The sequence below is a fragment of the Gymnogyps californianus genome, chromosome 7 (genome assembly GCF_018139145.2).
Source record: "Gymnogyps californianus isolate 813 chromosome 7, ASM1813914v2, whole genome shotgun sequence".
Lineage (NCBI taxonomy): Eukaryota > Metazoa > Chordata > Aves > Accipitriformes > Cathartidae > Gymnogyps > Gymnogyps californianus.
The window spans coordinates 21,198,162-21,219,562 of record NC_059477.1 but is presented as its reverse complement, the minus strand read 5'-3'; the positions used below and the strand labels follow the sequence as shown (position 1 = coordinate 21,219,562).

Here is a 21,401-nt window from a genome sequence, read left to right as displayed (position 1 = left end):
CACTCCTTGCCTAAATACCCAACTGGTATACTCCAAGCCAGCAGCCTCCACACAATGGACCCACCTGAGGTCAGTCACTCAGTAGTTGTATTGACACACAGCACACATTACAAACCCTACGTGGCTTAAGCAGAAGACCTGATAAAGAGAAACTCGTTCCTTCAATTATTTTCACGCAGATACTTCATGCTCTAAAATGAGTTCTTACAGTTATTCACAAATGATAATGCAATTCTAAAGAACAGCAGAATTTTCAGTAAGCTCAATTGTTTAATTACTGCAAATAGAAATGGTAATTTTGTCTCATGTACCAGAACACCTGTGATCTTTAGGAAATGTAATGGTCATGAATCTCATCTACCAAATTCAAAACAAACACTTCAGCTCTAAAAGTAAATTTGCACATTTTTATAGTATTATTGCAGGTCTATAGACAAATCACATAAAACAATGTTTTGTAAGTGCACAGCTAATGTAACTGCTGAATTTACGTATTACCCCTTGCACTGGCAGGAGATACAGGAAGAAATACTCTTCCTTGTTTAAGAAAACTAATAGCTTCTGCTCCATTACATCTGATCTGTAATGATGGTAGTAAGTATACCTGCAGGGAAGGAATCTGTTGACTGGCATTCTGCTGAAGTACAGTACAGTATGGGCTTTTTTTTAGTGGAATTTGTTATTGACAAATCCCACCACTTAACCTCTTCAAAATCTGAATCCTACTAAACTCCACTACTGTTTCACTGCTGTCAAATTATTAAGACAAAGAGAATATCCTGCTGCAAAGATAACAATAGAGATAACAGAGATTCAAAATAAACGTAAGAAAAACACACAAGGAAAGCTAAAGAAACTTTTCACAAAACCCCACCAAATGAAATGATCAGTGCCAGAAGCCAGCAGGTCTGCAATACAGGACTCCCTGTAGCTTGGCATAAAAGCCCAAAGGATAGAATGGGGGAGTATTTTTTTGTATCCTACTGCCATTAATATAGAAGTGGGTTTTCTTCAGTTTTCCACTGTGGGGCTGCCCTGCAGGAAGAGATTGGTTTTAAATTCAAAAGATGTCTTTGTTTTTAACAGTTTTTATTTCAACAATGTAAAAGTTTAGCATAAAACATAAAAAAATGAAGCCACTCAAAGCAGAAATACATACCTTATAAAGACCAAGAAGGCCTAAATCTTTTATAACAGAGAGGGCACTGACTCTGGGTCCTGTAGTAATTTCTCCTGCTACCTGCAACCGAATCTTTACAATCTCCAGAGGATTAGTGAAGATGACCTGGGAAGCTCCTGCCTGCAAACACAAAGAAAAAGAGAGTAAATTGCGTTACTAGAGCATGTGGTGACAGGTTGACTTTTGCAAGGTGCTGAGTGCCTTCACTTCTCACTGCATTGGCTGATATTCTCATGTAAAAATATATGAGAAACATTTAATAAAGCATCTGCCTGGAAGTTAAAAGCCCCGAATCAGAAATCATGGGTTTGTATGAAATAAATTTTTACATTTATAGGTTTATAGTCCACAGAGGTGGATTAATTCAGTTTGTCTCTGCTTTTCTCCTTGACATCACTTTCTAGAAGTCGTGGCTGTGTTTAAAAGTCTACTAGATATTACATGAAATACTAAACTAAAATAATCATTAGATTTCTGCTACTAGAGCATCAAACACATATAAAGAAGACCTTATGTTTATTCAATAATAATCCATCACCAATGTGTAGACAGGTTATTTGCATTTAGTGGTGATGCTGTTTAAAAGGTAAATTTGCATTTAATCGTGTAATTGTAAATTATTAGAAAAGGTGTTTGGAGTTTTGTTTAGCAGCCTTTAATTGTCCTAAGTGGAAACAAAATATAAAATTTAAATAGGAAGAGTAACATTTCAAAATATGATACTAGATAGAGACATGAGTCATATCTTTCTCTGAGCTGAGCATGACAGATTTTACACGCAGGAAATGTTCTGTCAGCAGTGCTGAGGGACTGTCTTGCAAACTTCCTAGCAATAGTGCTGCAGAGCTGCTTCAGATTCTGCACTTTAACCAAAGAATTTCGAAGAACTATGTTTCAGATTTGAGAGACATTCAATCTGACAGTTCAGTTTCAGAAGCATGTAAACCTATTTAAAATGGCATGTTTAGATTTCTCCCTGGTTTGCTGTAGGTAACTACCATTCGCTTCTGGAGAAGTGTGTCGTTCATCACAAAACAGCTAAATTTTACTAAGCTTTCTTTTCCCCCCTCTTCCTAAGCCACCTTTTTTCATTTAAAAATTAAAACCACTTCCTTAAAATTTATGGCATATAACTACTTGAATACAGCCAACTTTAAAAAGCATTTCTTCCACAATCTAAAAGCTCCTCTTAATCCTGATCTATTCCTCCAACCCATCAAATTTTAGTGAAGGAAAAAGATGCAGAACATCTGCAATTAAAGGTTTTTTCCACTTCTAAATTGCCCAGGAAATAAACTCTCTTTGTGATGCTGGGGGTGTGTATGTGTGAAGTAAAATCAATAGTCTGCTACAGCACCTCCTGGACAGCATGCATGGTGTTCTCTGCTAATTGATTCAGAACTAATGAATGCTAATCCTTTCTGCCTCTAGCACAATCTTCCTCTCTCCAGCAGCAGGCAGAATAAACGTGAGATTAGCCCTGAAGCATGCCTTAGAAGTTGGTAACTTGAATTATTCTAGACTTGAGACAAAAGACCATTGCAAGTCTCAACAGCTCTTACTGAGAATGACCAAGCACTTCGGTAGTACCTACGGGATGGGGGCATGAAGCATCACAATCTTCACGGACCAAGCATCCGATACTTCACTGAACCTTCACTGAGCACACTGCCACCCTTTTATTGCAAGCCCCATTTATTACTTCACTCAATATTGACATTTAAAATCATCATTGTTATGGCTTTATTAAAGCACCTTGACCCAAACAGTGGGAGATCAACCTCTGCTTTTGATTAATTATCTATCTCCACTGTAGTAGTTACTGTCTTTAACACTTCCCACTCAAATAATCGGTCTAGGTTGTTAATCTTAGTTTTATTCCCTCACTTCTTCGCCTCCCTGCAAGAAAATCAAAGCCTACATTTTTGTGGCCATTTATTGCAACCATCAAGAAGATCACTAGAACTCCCAGACCAGCCAAACTGATCCCATCTTCTCTGTTCCTTGGACTTACTGCATTGTGTTTACTCAGTTACCTGACACCACTCGTGTCCAAAGCCATTCTTCAGATTCTCTTTACTTCTCATCTCACCTTTTCCTTCCCAGTTCATACACACCTATGCATGCAAGATGAAATGGCTGTCCTGCTAGGCAAAGTTCCAATCTAAATAAAATTTATAAAATTCACACCTGGCAAGTTCTGTTAAACAATAACCAATTTTTTTGTTCATATTGCATTAAACAGAAAGCCAATTTCAAATGTTTATAATTTCCCTACATAATTTTTAAAAATAATTTTGGTAGATAAAACATTAAGCAGAATGCTCTTACTACATAATACAATGTACCACACAAAAAATTCAAATAACTTTAAATTTAGACACTAAGCTAGAAATTCACGCCTTCTAGACAATTACCAGCTACCTGCCTATTAAATATGCATTCTTTGTTTACATATATGTGAAATTCCATTTTTTATTTTTCATGTTATAAATTAGCACATCCTGCAGAGCAGACAAAATAACTCTTTCTATTTGCCTAACACCCACCACAGAAACACAAACAGGGCAATTCATAAACATTTCTATTTTCTACCCTAAATTCAATCTTCCTGCGATTAACATTCTCCTCTTCTAGGTGCACAACTGCCTACCTTTCTGTTAAAATCAGCAACAGCCCTCTTCTGATACAGAAATGAAAAGAGAAGACTCTAAACATGACACGTTTTAATAATTTAGTAGCAATACTAATTATACATACAATGTTACAAATTGTATATAGTTAACACAGAATCTTATATTATGACATATTAACATTAAAATATGGCTCGATGATTGGATTATTGAACAAAATAAAATATAAGGAAAACCCTAACATATGCTTATACTATCAGTAGAAAACCATTTGAAAAGCTCTTTAATTACTTTAACACTTTGAACGTTGAGTATTTACAGTGTTGGCAAACTTCTCAACAGGCAGCTTTCTCAAAAAGAGTTGTAACTGTAAAACCCAATTAAATACTCCCTATTAGCAACATGTACTTCTATCCAAGTCTTGACTTTTCATACTGCTATATTTGGAGCTCAGCAAACTTTTCTGCACAGCAGTGATTTGATTCACGTGAAGAGGAGTACTGAATTCGTTGGAGTTGCATGAATGTGTTAGGTCCTTAGACACATCACAAGTACAGATAAGACAAGCACTGGTTTTAATATAGAACATGTAACACAAGAAAACTCACTTTTTCATTGTGTATTTTTTTAAAAATGAATGCGAGGGTTGTTTTTTGTTTGGTTGGTTGATTTTTTCAAGGAAATGGTTGCCTATCTATCTGAGGAAGAACGTGTGAGGCGGAGAAGAGTGCTGCCTGGGGAACAGAGGAAGAGCACTCCCCAGAAGAGGGTGCAGAGGAGAATGACACAAAGGATCTCCAAATAAAAATGAACTGGCAGTGTGCAGGGCTGCAATACAAATCTCCATGCTTCTGTGCAAGTCATTGGCAATCATCGTCATTCTTTTTCAAAATACCTTACTTCAGCTGTCAGCTATGTATGTTAAATACACGTGCACATGTATATACACATAGAGGTATATATTGCAGTCCTTGAATTCCTTTTGGAGAAGGTGCACTAAATCTAGATTTTCCCCCATAAAAACCTCCCTTCACACATAAATTACAACAGACACTTTAAAAAAGGTTGACAAATTTGTTTCTGAATGGAGGTTATTCATACACATCAAAAATACCAGTAATAAAAGCTTCTACTTAACCTTAATGTCATGTAAAATAACTCTACAAGGAGCAAATAAAGGAACTAAATCTGACAGCAAAGGTTATGAGAGAAAAGATGTAGTCTGAGATCCCACAGCAAATGCCCCATGACATGCCAAAGGCTGAAGGAAATACACAAATGACCCTGCAACATGAGACCTCTTGCCCTTTCCAATTCCACCCGAGAGGCATACGGTACAAAGGGGGAGAGGCCTATTTCAAGCCCTTCCTTCCTTCCTTCCTTCCTATTTGAAGCCACCACATCCTGGACCACAACTATGTCCCATGCACACAGCTAAAATAAGATGTTACTTAAAACAGTCTAGTTTAAAAACATCAAAAGAACTTGCACTTCTTTCTCAAGGCAAAGCTGTCATTGTTCATGCACCTACAGTAAGCTTACTGTCTCTTTTACTAAAGAATAAATCTCTCCATATCTTTAAATGTCCACAGTCGAGATCAAGATAAAGCAGTAAAGTTTAATTCTGCTTCTAACTTTATCTATTTAAAGTCTATTAAAAGAAGTAGAGTATCTTCAAGATTTTGAAGGAAAAGTACTGACAGCTACAGTTCTATATTTTTGTGTTTGTTAAATAAAAACAGTAACATTTTAAATTATTTTTTCAAAAATAAATATTTGACACATTCCTATTTGCCTGGTAAGTCTATATACATGTTTCTGTGTATGTATGTATAAATACATATGAAAATTATTTTTACAAATATACCAAAATACTTAGACCAAATGTTACATTTAATGTTTAAATATATAAGGGTTTTTAAATCAGTGGTAAATTTGGACATCTATGTGTATGCATGTGCAAACACCCCCCCACCCCCCCAATCATCAACAGATGCATTGCCAACACCTCCAAGAAGGGTTCTTAGACCTTTTCTGTCTGGCACCCCACATCCTCTTTCCTCCCTGTAGCATGAATTGAAAACGTCCTTCTGATGAAACAAGATTCATCCATTCAAAATACTAAGCACTATGCACACTCCATTGACGGGAAGAATCCATTTTTCTACTGTGTAACTCACAGGAATTACAACTTAAAATCACAGCATCTTTGTCTACTGTAACAGTACTTATGAATCATTTACATAGCATTAGCAGTCTACTTCAACATCGCTTCCCAACTAAGGACGAACAGTTGTCCTACAGCACCTTGCCCTTCATGATGTACTCACACGCGTCATGCATCTAAGTTCCTTTGCGAAGCACTGTCCATATCAGGTATGTGCTCTCTGCTTCCCCAGCTGCTGTCGGGATACAGGAAAGCATTGCCGAAGCCTCACTCAGTCCCCCTGCAACTCAAAGCTAATGGTAGCTGAAAACTCCAAAGGCAGGAATGCAGGCTAATCACTGAATTACAATGAAATGTCATTCAATTCATTACAGTAACAGTAGGGAAATAAATTGTTTGCTCTGAACATGCCTAAGTGCAGATAGTGCTGTTGATGATTAACAAACCAGCATACTCTTGGGAAAGTAGGAAGATGGGATATCAGTTTCATCCATCAGGGACCAGAGCTCTTTCATTGACAGGTATGACCTGACTGCTGTAACTGAGCTGCCCCACGTAGCTGTTCTGCAGATTTCAAATACAGCTACAGCTTGGGAGCAGCTGGGAATATTTGGGCTCTGACAGAGCAGACCCCACACTTCCCAATGACATTTACATTGCCCAGCGGCTAGCAGGTAGGTTTCAAGGAGCACAGGGCATGGGCTGCCTGCGGGAGGTCCCTGCCCTGCAGTAAGGAAGGAAAGACAACAGACAGGCAGCTGACCATATAAACAGGCCACTGCGTGGGCAGATGTCTTTGTTAATGGCTACGAGAATGAAGACATTTCCTCTTGCTGGGAACAGGAGTTTATTCCATAAACTTACAGGAGCTGAAAATAATTGGAGCCTGAGAAGTAAGATTTTGGCCAGAAAGATCTAGTCTCTCGGAGTTACCGTTTCTGGAGGAGGCACACGTCTGTGGGCAGCCCCTTTGCTGGATAGCATAGCACTTCTTGCAGACACTCCAGAGCTGAGGGTACTGAACAGCCTACGCAGGTTCTCTGGAATCACTACTGTCTTAATGTCAAAGGTTTCACCTGTCCTCATGTGTGGGTCTTAGAAGACTGTAGCACCATACTTTGGCTTTGATATGGCACTGCCATCCAGAGAGGAGAATTTGCTAGGTCTGCTGGAGCCTTTCCCAAGCTGCCTCCACTTCCTCACAAGAATTTTTTTTTGTTCCCGGTTCAGGACTGTGGCAAGCACAATGTGCTTTTGTATGGCTCACAAGAGGGTGGGCTTTCAAAGGTCAGGAAGGCCTCTGCTGGAAACCCTATAAAACACTGAAAACATGGCTTGCTTATCTTGCTCATCCACTACCAGTTCCATACCAGAAATGATGAAAAAGTGCATTATTCCTGTTAATCAGGAGAAGGTTCAACACTAAACACAGGCAAGTGATGGTCAGAGATAGTAGTAAGTACATCTCTGAGAACTACATATGGGCATAATGCTCTTTCTTCTGATGTTACGACAAGGTGAAAAGCATGTTTTGAATTTAGCCTATATTTATAGCGTACTATTAGCAAAATATTTAAGTGTCAAACAATAAAGAAAAGCCACAAAAAACCAAGTTACCCAAATCCAGATGCTGAAAATAATTTTGGCATATATAAAACCCAAACAGTCCCACACTAACCCATCATTTTGTACTAACAGAGAGCAAAGGAATAGAATACAGGAAAAACAAGGAAGAAAGGTAGCATCACCCAAACAGAAAGTCTTGTGTGCCTCTGCACATAGAAATGGACTAAGCTTACTTGTGGCACTTCCTTGGATGTAACCGTTGGTTATGTCTCATAATATTTTGTAGAAAAACAGTCAGAACAGAAAAGAGCTGTCACAATGAGGACGAAAAGGACTGAGGATGAGAAAGAGAAACACTAACATATCAACTTGCTACTGCTTTAGTCAACTGACACTGTCAGACTTTTAGAATAAACTTTATGGGCTTGCTAACAAAGATTCTGGTATTTAGGAAGAAATGAAATTGCTAAAATTTCAGTGCAGAAAGAAAAGTCATCAACTGGTAAGATATCAGATGATCTAGAGGAGGCTACAAAAAAATGAACATCCTTGAGGTTGCTAAACTGTGGCCAACTGCTCTCCTACAGAGGCCAACTTTGCTTAAAATTCTCCCAGATTGAGTGAGATAAGTATTACCCTGAAAAAGGAGACGAAAATATCAGCTAAGACAGTCAGCTAGAAGAAAAAGTTGTGTTTGGACAGATTATAAATCTGCTCAGCTTCACAGAAACATCCACATTTCTGAAAGCTTACCTGAAACTCAGATTTCTCCCCAATTTTTGCATGTTCACTACAGTAAGACAATAAAGTTATTCTGAAAAAGGAGTACCTACCAGCAAGTGGAAACCCTCTAATGTAGATTGAATTTAATATTATACATTTCAGTACAAAAGAATGTAAAATAATAAAACTGATTATCAGATGTTTGATTTTAATTATGAATTTGACCACAACACAGAGAAAAACACTAATGAATTATATTCACTTCTGTTACAAATGACCTGTATGTGCTTTCTGTGTTACCGAGCTTTCCAGAAAAAGGTTAGTCTTTTGCTAGCTATACATCACAGCTGCTTTCTCACATTTCTCAGAAAATAAACTTTGTACACTGACAGGTGAAGACTCAAGCATGTACCAGGCTGCCAAATTCAATCAGGCAGAACTATAAGCAGCCTCCCTTCAGGGCTGCTTCTTTGAATTAAAAGTTTGCAGAGGTCAACAACCTTTCTGCCCCAGGTTTTGTTGTAAGCTGAGGAGGTTTTATACCAGCCTGTCAGCCTACTCAACTGGAAGTTATTAGTGTTCTCCGCTACAAAAGAAACCTAACTCAAGCCTTAAACATTTTATAGGGTTAACAACTGTTGGGGAATCCCACAAATGAAATTAGCCAATGTGCAAAACCAAAAAAAAAAAAACCTATCATCAATATCAATTCAAACCACTTACAGATTCCTAAGAGATCCACTGAATTACAGCCCTCAATCTCAACGAAAACACAATTTGTTTTTGAATTGTATTTACATGATGGATGTAGTTAGCGTCTGGAGTAACGTAGCTACATTTTATATGAAGTCATTTAAACAGAAAATTCACCCATACCTGTTATCTGAAAGATAAGACTACACTATTCAGTTTTTCCACATTTTCACAAACAGAAAAAGTTCACATATAGCAAGTTGAAGAGTGTATTTCTTTTCCTTCTTAAAATCTTCAGCAAGAAATAGATTTTTTAAACTGTTCTAGCTTCCCGCCCCTGCTGAAGGAAACTCAAACATGATCTCTATAATCCTTTCTTAAGGACTACCTGTATCTTTCCAAACTAACCATGAATGCCAACTCAAGCAAAAAAGTATGGAAAGGGAGAAAAGGCACCCCTCTTTAGCCTTTTGTGAATAAAACCACTGCTGAAACTGAAAGTTAGAAACTGGGCCAAAAAAAGTTGTTCAAGCATGTAATTCCAAGGGAACTCAACTCAGAAATACGCAAAGCTTTCCAAACAGAAGAAGTACTTTTTTTAGTTCCTGTGACTGGGAGAAAAAAGAACAGTTCTGTTCAAATCAACAAAGCACACCCATTAACTGTCATTCCAACTATACTGCACGTGACTGAGAATCAATTTTTCCTAGTAATACAGGATGGATACTTACACAGCCTCCAGCAAGGACCTCTGCAGGGAGTGGAATGGAACCATCTCTCTTAGTAAATTTGTCTCTGACAAAGTCATTAACCTAATAAAGATACAACACATTACACATAATTTTAAGTTATTTTTCCTCCTTACTAACATATATCAAGTACATCTGTAACCATATATATTAGAGTGCTTGTAAGTGGTCATCTTTCACACATTTTAGGAAATAAATCCTGTGTATGTTAACAAACAAAAGGATGCCAGGAAAAAAAAAAAAGATACGTACAGTTAGCTTAATAGCCTTTTCTGGAGCAACACCTATCAGCTGTGGTAACAAGCCTATAGAAACAAAGACATCATAAGGCAACATTATCTTCCTAATACAGAAACTAGTATTTTATAAGAGCTCTACAGAAATGCCTTTCTGCACATGGGATATCCTTTGAGGTGGGTAGCATTTAAGTATGTGATGCTGCTAGAGCACTGCACATTCATACCAATACAATTTTATATTAAGATTCCTGTTGAAAATGGTAATGAAAAGGGTGACCAGATCTGCCTTCCAAGCAAGGATCACAACCAAGTCAAGCTTGATGCTGTTGCTGTACAGAAGGAAGAAAGGGTAAGGACTGAACATACACCTTGGATATGTCTACTACATAAGAGTTCGTTTGACTTTTTTAGCCCCTCAATATCATTTTCCCATAAAGTTTGCAATTACTTTTTAAAATAGGAGAGTAACTGTGAGATATACACATGACTATGATAAATTATCAACTCACTTCTACTTGACTCACCAACCTGAGTTTTCTGAAGGCTCCAGTCAACTAAGGATATAAAGGATTTTCTCTTGTTCAGTCCAACATGGTAGCATGAACTTCTTTAAACCCTATTACTATTAACTATTTTTTATCTCACCAAGAGGAAGCATTAGTGGACAGAAACCGATTTTGAAAAGGCTCTTGCTCCTGGAAAATAGCTACTATCAAAATGAACTGTCATTTGACAAAAGCACATACACTTTTCTAGGAACTAATAGGTTTAAGAAAAAAATCAGTAGATGGCAGTCTTAACTTCCTAACATACAAGATTATAACAGTTATCTGTTATTTTTAAATCCATTTTCTCCACAATCATTCTGGTGTATGTATAGATTATAAAACTTAAAAGGCTTTATTTTTATTAGAAGTGTTCATTTCCTAATGTTATTCCATGGTTAGGGAATATCAGTTTCTCAAAAGTGTTTGCCAGTTAACTAACAAAAAATCCTATGCTAATTATATTAAATATCAGATAACAGCAATAAAACTGTATTGATGCAGTTTTCCACTGCCCATTAAGTGAAAAGAACAATAGCTAAAAATTCATTTAAAATGTTCAAAATTACCAAAAGTACTCAGCCTGCAGAATTCTTATACTACTTCCTTAAAAGGAAGCTCAGAGCAAACGCACCTAAATAGAAAGTGCAGCAGCTAATATATGCAGTGTAGTGTTTTCTTCCAACATAGTACTTTCCGTGCGATTTACAGACTTACAATGCTGAGGAAAGGTAGTTATTAAATGCAAAGAAAGGTTGACAATAACAAAAAGAAATGCTGCCCTCCCAGCCTGAATCTCTGATCTACCACTAAAAGAAAATCCAGCTCTGCAGTGCCTACACTTTAGAAACCCAAACCTGCCAGACAAAACACCACAAGACAATCCCCCCACTCCCTTTTATTCAGCTGAACTCACTGGGCACACACATTTGGTGTGCCAGAGAACCTGGGACCCTGCATGGTCTAGTGAGGGACCTTAGAACTACTTCATTAGTTCTGAAGTTGGATGCCAGGATTCAAAAGTGTCATGATTTTCTTGACCAAAACTTATAAGTTTTTATTTTTAAATACGAACTTTCCAGTATGCATTCAGTTCTATTTTTTAAACTGCAGTAAGCAACTACATTGTACCGTTATATTACAGCACAATTAGGATAATCCAGCTGTCCTGGTTTCGGCTGGGATAGAGTTAATTTTCTTCCTAGTAGCTGGTACAGTGCTGTGTTTTGGATTTAGTGTGAGAATAATGTTGATAACACACTGATGGTTTAGTTGTTGCTAAGTAGCGCTTATCCTAAGTCAAGGATTTTTCAGTTTCCCATGCTCTGCCAGCAAGCAGGTCTACAAGAAGCTGGGAGGGAGCATGGCCAGGACAGCTGACCCGAACTGGCCAAAGGGATATTCCATACCATGGAACGTCATGCTCAGTATATAAACTGCGGGGGGAGTTGGCCGGGAGGGGCAGATCGCTGCTTGGGCATCGGTCAGCAGGTGGTGAGCAATTGCACTGTGCATCACCGGGGGTTTTTTTCCCTTTTTTTCCCCCCTCTTCTTTTTCTTGTTATATTCCTTTTCATTACTATTATTACTATTATTACTATTACTATTATATTTCATTATTATTATTGTTAGTAGTATATTTTACTTTAGTTATTAAACTGTTCTTATCTCAACCCATGAGTTTTACCTTCTTTCCCGATTCTCCTCCCCATCCCACTGGGAGCTGGGCAGGGGGAAGTGAGGGAGCCGCTGTCTGGGGTTAAACCACAACACCAGCTCAGGAATATAAGAACCCAGTAACAGACCCACAGTCAACTCCATAAATGTTTCTGTTGTTTAGTTTAATGTACTTCCACAGATCATCTAATTCTAGGAGTCCAAGACCTTAATAACATGATGATCATTAACCGTAACATTTTCAAAACAACTACATGAACTACTTATGCTAAACAATCTTAAAGACAATTATTAGACAGACTATTAAAAAGTTTAACAAACTGACATTCTTTCAAACAAGCACATTTTTTCTCAAGTGTAAAGCATTGCTTTTAACTCATCAACAGAATCATCCTTGATTTCAAAGTGTTTGAGAAAGGTTAGAAAACAAAAATAAAAATAACAGATGATCAGTTTTAGAAGCTGCTGTGCAAAACCATGTGGTTGGGGGGTGGGGGAGGGAACAGAAAGAAAACAGTACTGTAGAACAGCACTGTAGAAATAGTCTCATAAACGTAACTCAAGGAGTATTTGCTTTTGTGAAAGATTTAGCAACAAAAAAGGAAAACAATTTACCAGTAAGACGGAATTTACGGAGATTACAGCTATTTCGTTAACATTTTCACTTACATATTCCTCCCTCTACTCACTTGCATAGCAAAATCCTGCAAGATTACAAAAAACTCTTTAGCCAGAATCCACAGACTTTCACATGCAAAAACTTCTCAGATACTGTCCTTAAAAGACACTGCCCAGTCTCTTCATTGACAGAACACATTGCAAAGCAGGAAAAAAGGCTGTGACCATCACAGAAGTGAGTGTATTTGCTCCAACTAAAAAAAAAGTGTGCCAATTAATAAATACCTTACTGATCCTTATGAAAATTGTGCACTTCATTAAGTTACATGAAATAACAACTAAAAATAGAGAATTCAACTAAATATCAATTTCAGAGGACTGGCTAGCATGTACCCTCTATGCAAGTCACCTTACTGATGTGATAAAAACCCTTTCAGAACCTTCTCCTAAGCTAAAACAAGATAGCTTTCAGTCTAACTGATAAAACTGATAAAAAGTTGCTTTGAATTCTTAATCTGTATTTTAGAGGAGGGTTTTTTCTTTTTTTAAATTACAACTTTTATGAGTTCCACTGTTGATATTTTGAAGTAAAATAGAGCAACATACTACAACAGCAGGATGCAATTTCTCGTTCACTGGATAAAATCATAAAACAAGTCCCACTATCTGCAAAAGTATGAGGTATAAGATCTGGCATCCAGTTTAACAGGTACATTTCAAAATTACTGTCTTTTGTCTCTTAACAAAAAATATTTGCAGTAAAATGGATCTTTATTCCTCAGATGCTAATCTGCTCCTCATGTTTGCCCCCAGCTAAAAGTTACAATCATCAGTTTGAGATAACAATCATGTCCACAACACTCACCCCAGAAATTAGGACTTCAAACAATCTAAGCAGCAAGGAGCAAATCAGTAACAACAAAAAAATATCCAGTTTTTCCCAGCAATTGTTTATGATGAACAGTGCTTAAGGGGAAGATAAATATTGACCTCTATGAAACCGAAGCAAAATTGTACACGATATCAAGTTTCCTGGTTTTCCCATAAGAAACTAGCTGTTGAGGTATTAAACAAAACAAAGGCAGAAAATTCCTGACTTAGGTATTTTTTATTCACTTACCTCTGTAAAGACCAAAAAAGCCTTCAAAACGCAAAACCTTTTTAAAGCAGTCAAAGCTGTTTTTATACATCAACTCTCCTATGACTGAACCAGAGGAGCGCTGATTCTGCATACGAGTTTTCACCAGGTCTATGGGATATACCGCAGTAGCACCAACAGCTGTAAGAAAGCATTTGGAGTATTATTTCTGCAACATCATTGCTGGTGTAGTATATAATTATTATGATGATTTTCTACAACACTTATTTAAACACAAAGAATATATAAGTTGGTAAGATCTCTGATATGTTGGAAGTAAGAAAGGACAATACTGAAAGCCTAGAAAAAAGTCTCAAGGAGAATGGATTACACTATTACATAAAACAAGGTGTGCAGAACAAAGAAAATCAATCTGAATTACCAATAAGGAAATTCGTTACTGGAGTAGAGTTTCAGAGGACTGTGGAAGGATACTAGAACAGAAGCAGTAAGGAAAGAAAGGGAATGGCACAACCAAAAGTGGTTCCACCCTCCAATTCACATGTATAACTAATAAATGCACCTTAGATGAGACCAAGTAGTCTGGCAAGACAGTGTTAAACTAACCGAAGCTTGGAAACAGAAACCAGAAATATTACTCACCTCCAGCAATTGAGCCCAAAGTGAACCTGTAAGCTGACTCAGCTGCCTGGAGCCAGATAGGCCTCCCTAACTCTCCAAAAGATTGCTGTGTGAAGGGGGGGAAAAAAAAAAGCAAGCTTGAAAATCTGTATAGGAAAACAAAGATGCCTGTGAATTGGCTTTTATAATGTTACAGAAAGAATCTGATAAAAATGGGTAGTTTTATGTTAAGGACGAAAAAAAAAATTAGTATGTAACTTCCATTATGCCTAATGAATGAAGCACATTTTTCAAATACTCCTTTCAGAAAATATTCTTCCTTACATACTCCTAGTATAACTGAAACAACTATGGTCAAGAAAAAGTAGACAGAAACTCAAATCAACTTTGCTACTTTCCATTCTGTTGCCTTTGAATTCATACGGCATGGAACCCCCTTTTGGCTCAAACAAAATTCAATATCTCAAAAGGAATTCAGTATCTCACAGACAACATCTATCAGCACGAGATATATTTTAAGATTACATATACATTAATACATAGCATAAATATGACATTTCACATCTTCAAAACAAGCAAAAAGTCAATTATTCCCCAAAGTATTCTCCACAAGACTTTTTCAGGCAGTTGATAATTTACAGATACAATGATAACCTCACTCACTTCAATCACATACACTACTAAAAATGTATTAGTGTTCTAAACAAATACAAGTCTGCACAGAAAATATTTGCAGAGACTCATAATCATATTATGAGATGGTTATTAGAAACAAGGTAACTGATAAACAAGATGTAAGTGTTCACAAACTTGCACTATAAAGTATGCAAGATGGGCCAAATTTTCTTCCAAACATAAATAAAGGGATTAGAGAAGAATTTATATTATGCAGTATAACTTGTCTGGGCTATATAAGTGGCCAAGATATTAACTGTGAAATTCCACATTAAAGCAGATACTAAAGCTCATCGCCCAAACACAAACCTGTTTTTCTCAAAAACACCCTGTATCGTTAGCAGATGCGCTCCTGACAGCACAGCTGGAATGCATACAGACCTCAGACTGCTACAGGAGGCTTTGCTCTGATGCACATTATGAATTCTCCACAAAGATTATCGTATGCTCATTTCACAGCTAACTCACCAAGGCTACTTAACTAAGTTACATTCAGCCTACTGAAGCTCTGAAAAGTGGAATACCCACAGAAAGACAGCATGTACCTCAGTGTAAGCTACTCTGGACTGGTAGTACACTGGATGTGCAAAAACCTGCCTTTATTGCATAATGTTACACTGTATGTACACAATGTAGGACAAAAGCCTATGAGATTAAGATGGGATCATTACCTGTAAAAAACCATGAATTATATTTTATACAGTTTTTCCACAGAAGAAGAAGATACAGCTACCACCATTTCCTTCCACAAGACATTTTCCTCCCCCAACAAAATAGCTTAAGAGAGAAGAACAGAGAAATTCTAGGTAGCACCAAAATTATAAACTGCACATGTGGACCAGCATAAAAAAGCATAAATCAAATGTATTGCCTTTACAAGCAAATAGAAGCAATAAATCTGAAGAATGTTCTCACTATTCTCAAAACACTAAATTTTCCTATCTAAAAAAAACCACAACACAATAAAAACAAAATAACCACAAAAATAAACTCTAAAATACAGAGGTATTTCTTTTGATTCATGTAAATAAATGATACATGCAATAATAATACCCCGAAAAGGCTTAGAAGCAGGACTAGTTCTTCATTCCACAAAAATTTTCTCCTAGTTTAGCACATCTGCTTCCTTTTAGCTGTTTTAAGGTTATTCTTTTTCTTCTAAGCTCCACACAGTTCTCATCAAAATCCAATCATTAAATTCAGACATTAATCTTAATTAATACGTCACTGGATGTTAAAAATCAAATTCTTTCTGAAGGAAATGTCACTTTTATATTATTAAATAAGTGTTCACAAAGTTTGCAGTTTACTTGTGTGTTCAGATGGATATGTAAATGAATGTAATTAATGCTATAGCTTTCAAATCATGAATATTTATAAACAGAAAATTACTGTAGCTGTCATCCCCATAGGATATTCAGCTGCTAGGCTTTAAGAAAATCTTACACAATGAAAAAAAATTGACAATAAAGTAAACATGGTTGAAAGCAGGCTAATTTCCATTTCCACTCTACATAGAGTGAGTTTATGCAAAAATTTAGATTTTCCTTTAAGAAGGATTTTTAAAATCATATAAAAGTGATTACAGATTTGTTTTCTTTTTCCAGGGACAGCTGGACCTCACTGGGATGATATTGTCCCGTCCATGAAGGGATACCTTTCATTTTGTCAATACAGTTAAATAAGGTAATATAAGGTTCACTTAGGATAAGGTCTAGTAAAAGACTGTTCCTTATAAATCTCAGAAAATGAAATTACTTTGCTTTCTGCTGTCCTCTCGTAACACAGAATGTAGAACAGGATGAAAATATAATGTATTACTTCAAGAGTGTGAAAAGAGTATATTCTGTTCTGGTGATGAGCGAAACCTTTATCAGTGAGCTCATTTTATAACAGTGCCAAGCTACAAAGGTAATTCTGAAGTGTAAAATAAAACAAGTCAGTATTTTGTCTACTCAGAAAGGTGAGTGCCACAAAGACACTGATTAAAACCAAAGTTGGCAGTTAGGAATGTAATTACAAAACTTCACCAAAAATATTTCCTATTAGTCTGGATAAACGTTGTATACACATTTCTGCATTAATCCATTCCATCATTCTAGTCTTCAGGAATCCATAGGAAGACTGTTACCACTAAGCAGGTTTTGGACACTTATTTCATTGGCTCAGATATGTCTAATCGCCTAAGGACAACAGAGCAGTAACATTAAGAACAGACCAGACACTGCGTTTCAGACCAATTTGTTTGAAAGAGAACTGAATGATCAAATCCACCTGTAATAGCAGTAACCAAAATACACTCAAAGTCCCCTATATGGAAGACTTGCTATATTCCGTATAGGACAATTTTTCAGCCATAGCAGTTGAACTAATTCAAGATTTTCCTGTCACTGATACATATCCTAGATTTTGTAGTGGATATAACTGCTTAAAGGAACCTCTTAGCAATATGCATAAAAAGTGAGCTGAGAAATAAAAGGCTTTATAAACGCAAGCTTTCATTTTCAGATAGACTCCTGGGACCCCTCATCCACTGGCAAATACGGGACATCCATGTGGCAAAAAAGGTACAGGTGATTTTGTCACTGTGCTGTGACTTTATCTCAGACCACCCTGCAGCAGTACTATCTGTCACTGGCATCACCAGGGTAGAGAACCTCAATTTCACTTTATGGGAAACAGTGTAGCTTGGAATGGCCGACAAAGGTATTGCTGCCAGGTGCATGTCCTCCTGCCCCAACAGCCCAGATGGCTGAGCTACTTGGGAATCAGTTGCTGAATCACTGCAATTCTAACGCAACTCATCACCAGCGTCAGATTGCCATAAATGCTGAGCTGCAAGATGTGGTCATTCAGCAGTTGATTCCTAAGAAGCTCAGCTGTCTGCATACCAAGTGAGGTGCAGGCAGCTGGGAGCAGAACCCAGTGCAAGCCAGGCTATGCCCACTTGGGAACTGGAGCCCCAAGATATCTTGATAGGGATCCCATAAACTCTTAACACAGACTGAAAGAGAGAGAACTGGAGTTTAGACATTGTAAGAAAATGGGAACCTTCGGGATGAAAAATTACCTACTAAGTACACAAACATGCATTTAGTCAAAACTATGGGATATGCTCATACAAGATCTTAAGAATTAGATATCCTACTTCCCTTTGTATATTATAGAGGGAAAGGGGATGTGGAGACATCCTTGGAGCAAAATGCCCCGGTTCAGATTAACACTATTGCATTTTCTTGTAAAGCTTACTCGAGAATATACAGCTCTGTGGAACTGCAATTTCTCATTAAGTTCTAACAGTAAAAATAAATAAAAGATTGCACATCAGAAACTTTTAAGATCAGATCCTATTTTTTTTGTTTTGCAACCAGCCTATGTATTTTATGATTATGCAACCATGTAATTCACCATGTATGTATGTATGTATGCCTTTCTGAATCTGCTGTGTAACCGTTTCAAGGATTTTCTTGAGTGCATTATTATCTTTACATTATTAACAGTTCAGTTAATTCCTCCTGAATTACTCTCGTGAGAGCAGTCACCTACAAAACGCTTCAGAAAAAGGATTTCCCTAGAATATATCTGGAATGGAATGGAATGGAATAGAATACTTCTACTAGCAGCACAGCAGATGCCCCATTATATTGCGAGCTTCAGTATCAGCAGTACTTCAGATTCAACCTTAGATGAAGGTTAAGGTAAAATTTAATTCACAACTTAACTAGCATTAGACAGATCTGCTTGCAAAAGAAAACCTCTCAGATTATATGTTGAACCAAAAATACAGTGAAGATAAGCCTCCAAGATCTAGATTTCTTTTTAACACAAACTTGAAAGCTATCCTCCTGAAAGTGAGCAGTATGGTACCCAGTAACTGTGGTGGAAAGTCTAAACATAAGCTAAACACCTGCATAATGTTTGGTCCTAAATCTTCAGTTCTTAGTTGTAAAAAAAGCCATCGAAGTAAGAAACAATTTATATTCAAAATCCTACTGCACAGCCTAGGACTCTTACGCTGTACTATACATGTATATGTTTACTATGGAAACTATGATAAAAGCAAAGCTAGCAAACATGAATGTAAAGGTCTGGTGAAATGGAGGGTTCACATTCTACTCCAATATTTTTCATCTTCTAATTCAACCCTTTTCATCAGTCCCAATAAATTTGAATTCCCCTTCTACTGTCTAGGTCAGATAGCCAACAAGTACAGTAAAATTCAATGATCATTTTAGATAAATGGTTAAGCCAATCATTTCATCCAGTTTTTCAAAAAAAGAACACATTTATAAGCCTTGCATTTAATACTCATATTTTTTACTATCGTATGGGGTTTTTGTGGCAAGGTTTTGGTAGCCGGGGGGGGCTACAGGGGTGGCTTCTGTGAGAAGCTGCTAGAAGCTTCCCCTGTGTCCGACAGAGCCAATGCCAGCCGGCTCCAAGACGGACCGGCCGCTGGTCAAGGCTGAGCCCATCAGCAATGGTGGTAGCACCTCTGTGATAACATATTTAAGAAGGGGGAAAAGAAAACTGCGCAACTGCAGCTGGAGAGAGGACTGAGAATATTTGAAAGAAACAACTCTGCAGACACCAAGGTCAGTGAAGAAGGAGGGGAAGGAGGTGCTCCAGGCACCAGAGCAGAGATTCCCCTGCAGCCCATGGTGAAGACCATGGTGAGGCAGGCTGTCCCCCTGCAGCCCATGGAGGTCCACGGTGGAGCAGATATCCACCTGCAGCCCGTGGAGAACCCCATGCCGGAGCAGGTGGATGCCCGAAGGAGGCTGTGACCCTGTGCGAAGCCCGCGCTGGAGCAGGCTCCTGGCAGGACCTGTGCACCCATGGAGAGAGGAGCCCACACTGCAGCAGGTTTGCTGGCAGGACTTGTGACCCCGCGGGGGACCCACGCTGGAGCAGTCTGTTCCTGAAGGACTGCACGCTGTGGAAGGGACCCACGCTGGAGCAGTCTGTGAAGAACTGCAGCCCGTGGGAGGGACTCATGTTGGAGAAGTGTGTGGAAGGGACTTAAGTCAGAGAAACTTATGGAGGGCTGACCCCCGTGAGAGGGACCCCACGCTGGAGCAGGGGAAGAGTGTGAGGAGTCCTCCCCATGAGCACGAAGGAGCGGCAGAGACAATGTGTGATGAACTGACTGCAATCCCCACTCCCCGTCCCCCTGTGCCGCTCGGGGTGAGGAGGCAGAGAAAATCGGGAGTAAAGTTAAGCCCAGGAAGAAGGGAGGGGCGGGGGGAAGGTGTTTTAAGATTTAGGTTTTATTTTCTCATTATCCTGCTCTGATTTTGATTGGTAATAAACTAATTTCCCCAAGTCAAGTGTGTTTTGCCCGTGACAGTAATTGCCGAGTGATCTCTCCCTGTTCTTATCTTGACCCATGAGCCTTTCATTATATTTTCTCCACCTGTTCAGCTGAGGAGGGGGCGTGATTGAGCAGCTTTGGTGGGCACCTGGCATCCAGACGGGGTCAAACCACCACACTATCTAAAAATAATTTTATAGTTACAGAGTTAGATTACTTAGTGAAGTGAAAGGCCTTTTCAGGAGTGAACAAATGTATTCACAGTAAGGAATCAAAGTATCTATACATGCTCACATCTAAACAGGTCACCCTTCAATATGACACCTAATATCTTGTTTAGACACATACTCAATAGTCTGCCCCGTTTCTATCCTTATAGCAATACACACAGCATGTTTCACTTGTTAGGAATCTGTTTAAAGTATATTATTCTTATTTTTCATATGCAAGTACATGTAAACATTCACTTAACTTCAACAATTTTATTCTTCTTCTCCCTACCTGCCTCTGGAGTTCTGCCAAGTTGTAAGGTAATGCACCTTCAGCCAGCGGTGCTATTCTCTCAATATCTGCCAAAGTTAAGCGCCTTTACACAAGGCAGAGAAAAGCAAATTACTGTTAGATAAAACATCAAACATATTCAATACAGTATTCCTGGCCACACCCCACAGAATACATCCTGAGTTTAAAAAAAACCACCTGTCATATTTGAACGCACATCTAAGAAGTCTGCTACACTGCAATAAAGAATGCCTGGCGTTAGAAGAGCATTCTCTTCTTGTAGCTCGCAAGTGGAGATAAAGGGAGCTTGGATTATTCAGCAGCAAGGTCTTGATTACTAGTAATAAGGGATATAATACACATAATAAACTACTTCTAGGTATTGCTACCTAAGATTTTAC

General features: G+C 38.0%; 1 protein-coding gene across 1 annotated transcript in view; it reads right to left on the bottom strand.

Annotated features, from left to right (window-relative positions):
• Positions 1–21,401, bottom strand: part of SLC25A12 (solute carrier family 25 member 12) — a 52,444-nt gene that overhangs the window by 4,903 nt on the left and 26,140 nt on the right. Inside the window, exons 9-14 of the mRNA XM_050900443.1 lie at positions 21,001–21,085; positions 14,532–14,616; positions 13,911–14,069; positions 9,964–10,016; positions 9,694–9,774; positions 1,160–1,300 (exon numbers count right to left, since the gene is read on the bottom strand). Coding sequence (XP_050756400.1) covers positions 1,160–1,300; positions 9,694–9,774; positions 9,964–10,016; positions 13,911–14,069; positions 14,532–14,616; positions 21,001–21,085 — 604 coding nt within the window. The remainder of the gene's footprint in view (positions 1–1,159; positions 1,301–9,693; positions 9,775–9,963; positions 10,017–13,910; positions 14,070–14,531; positions 14,617–21,000; positions 21,086–21,401) is intronic.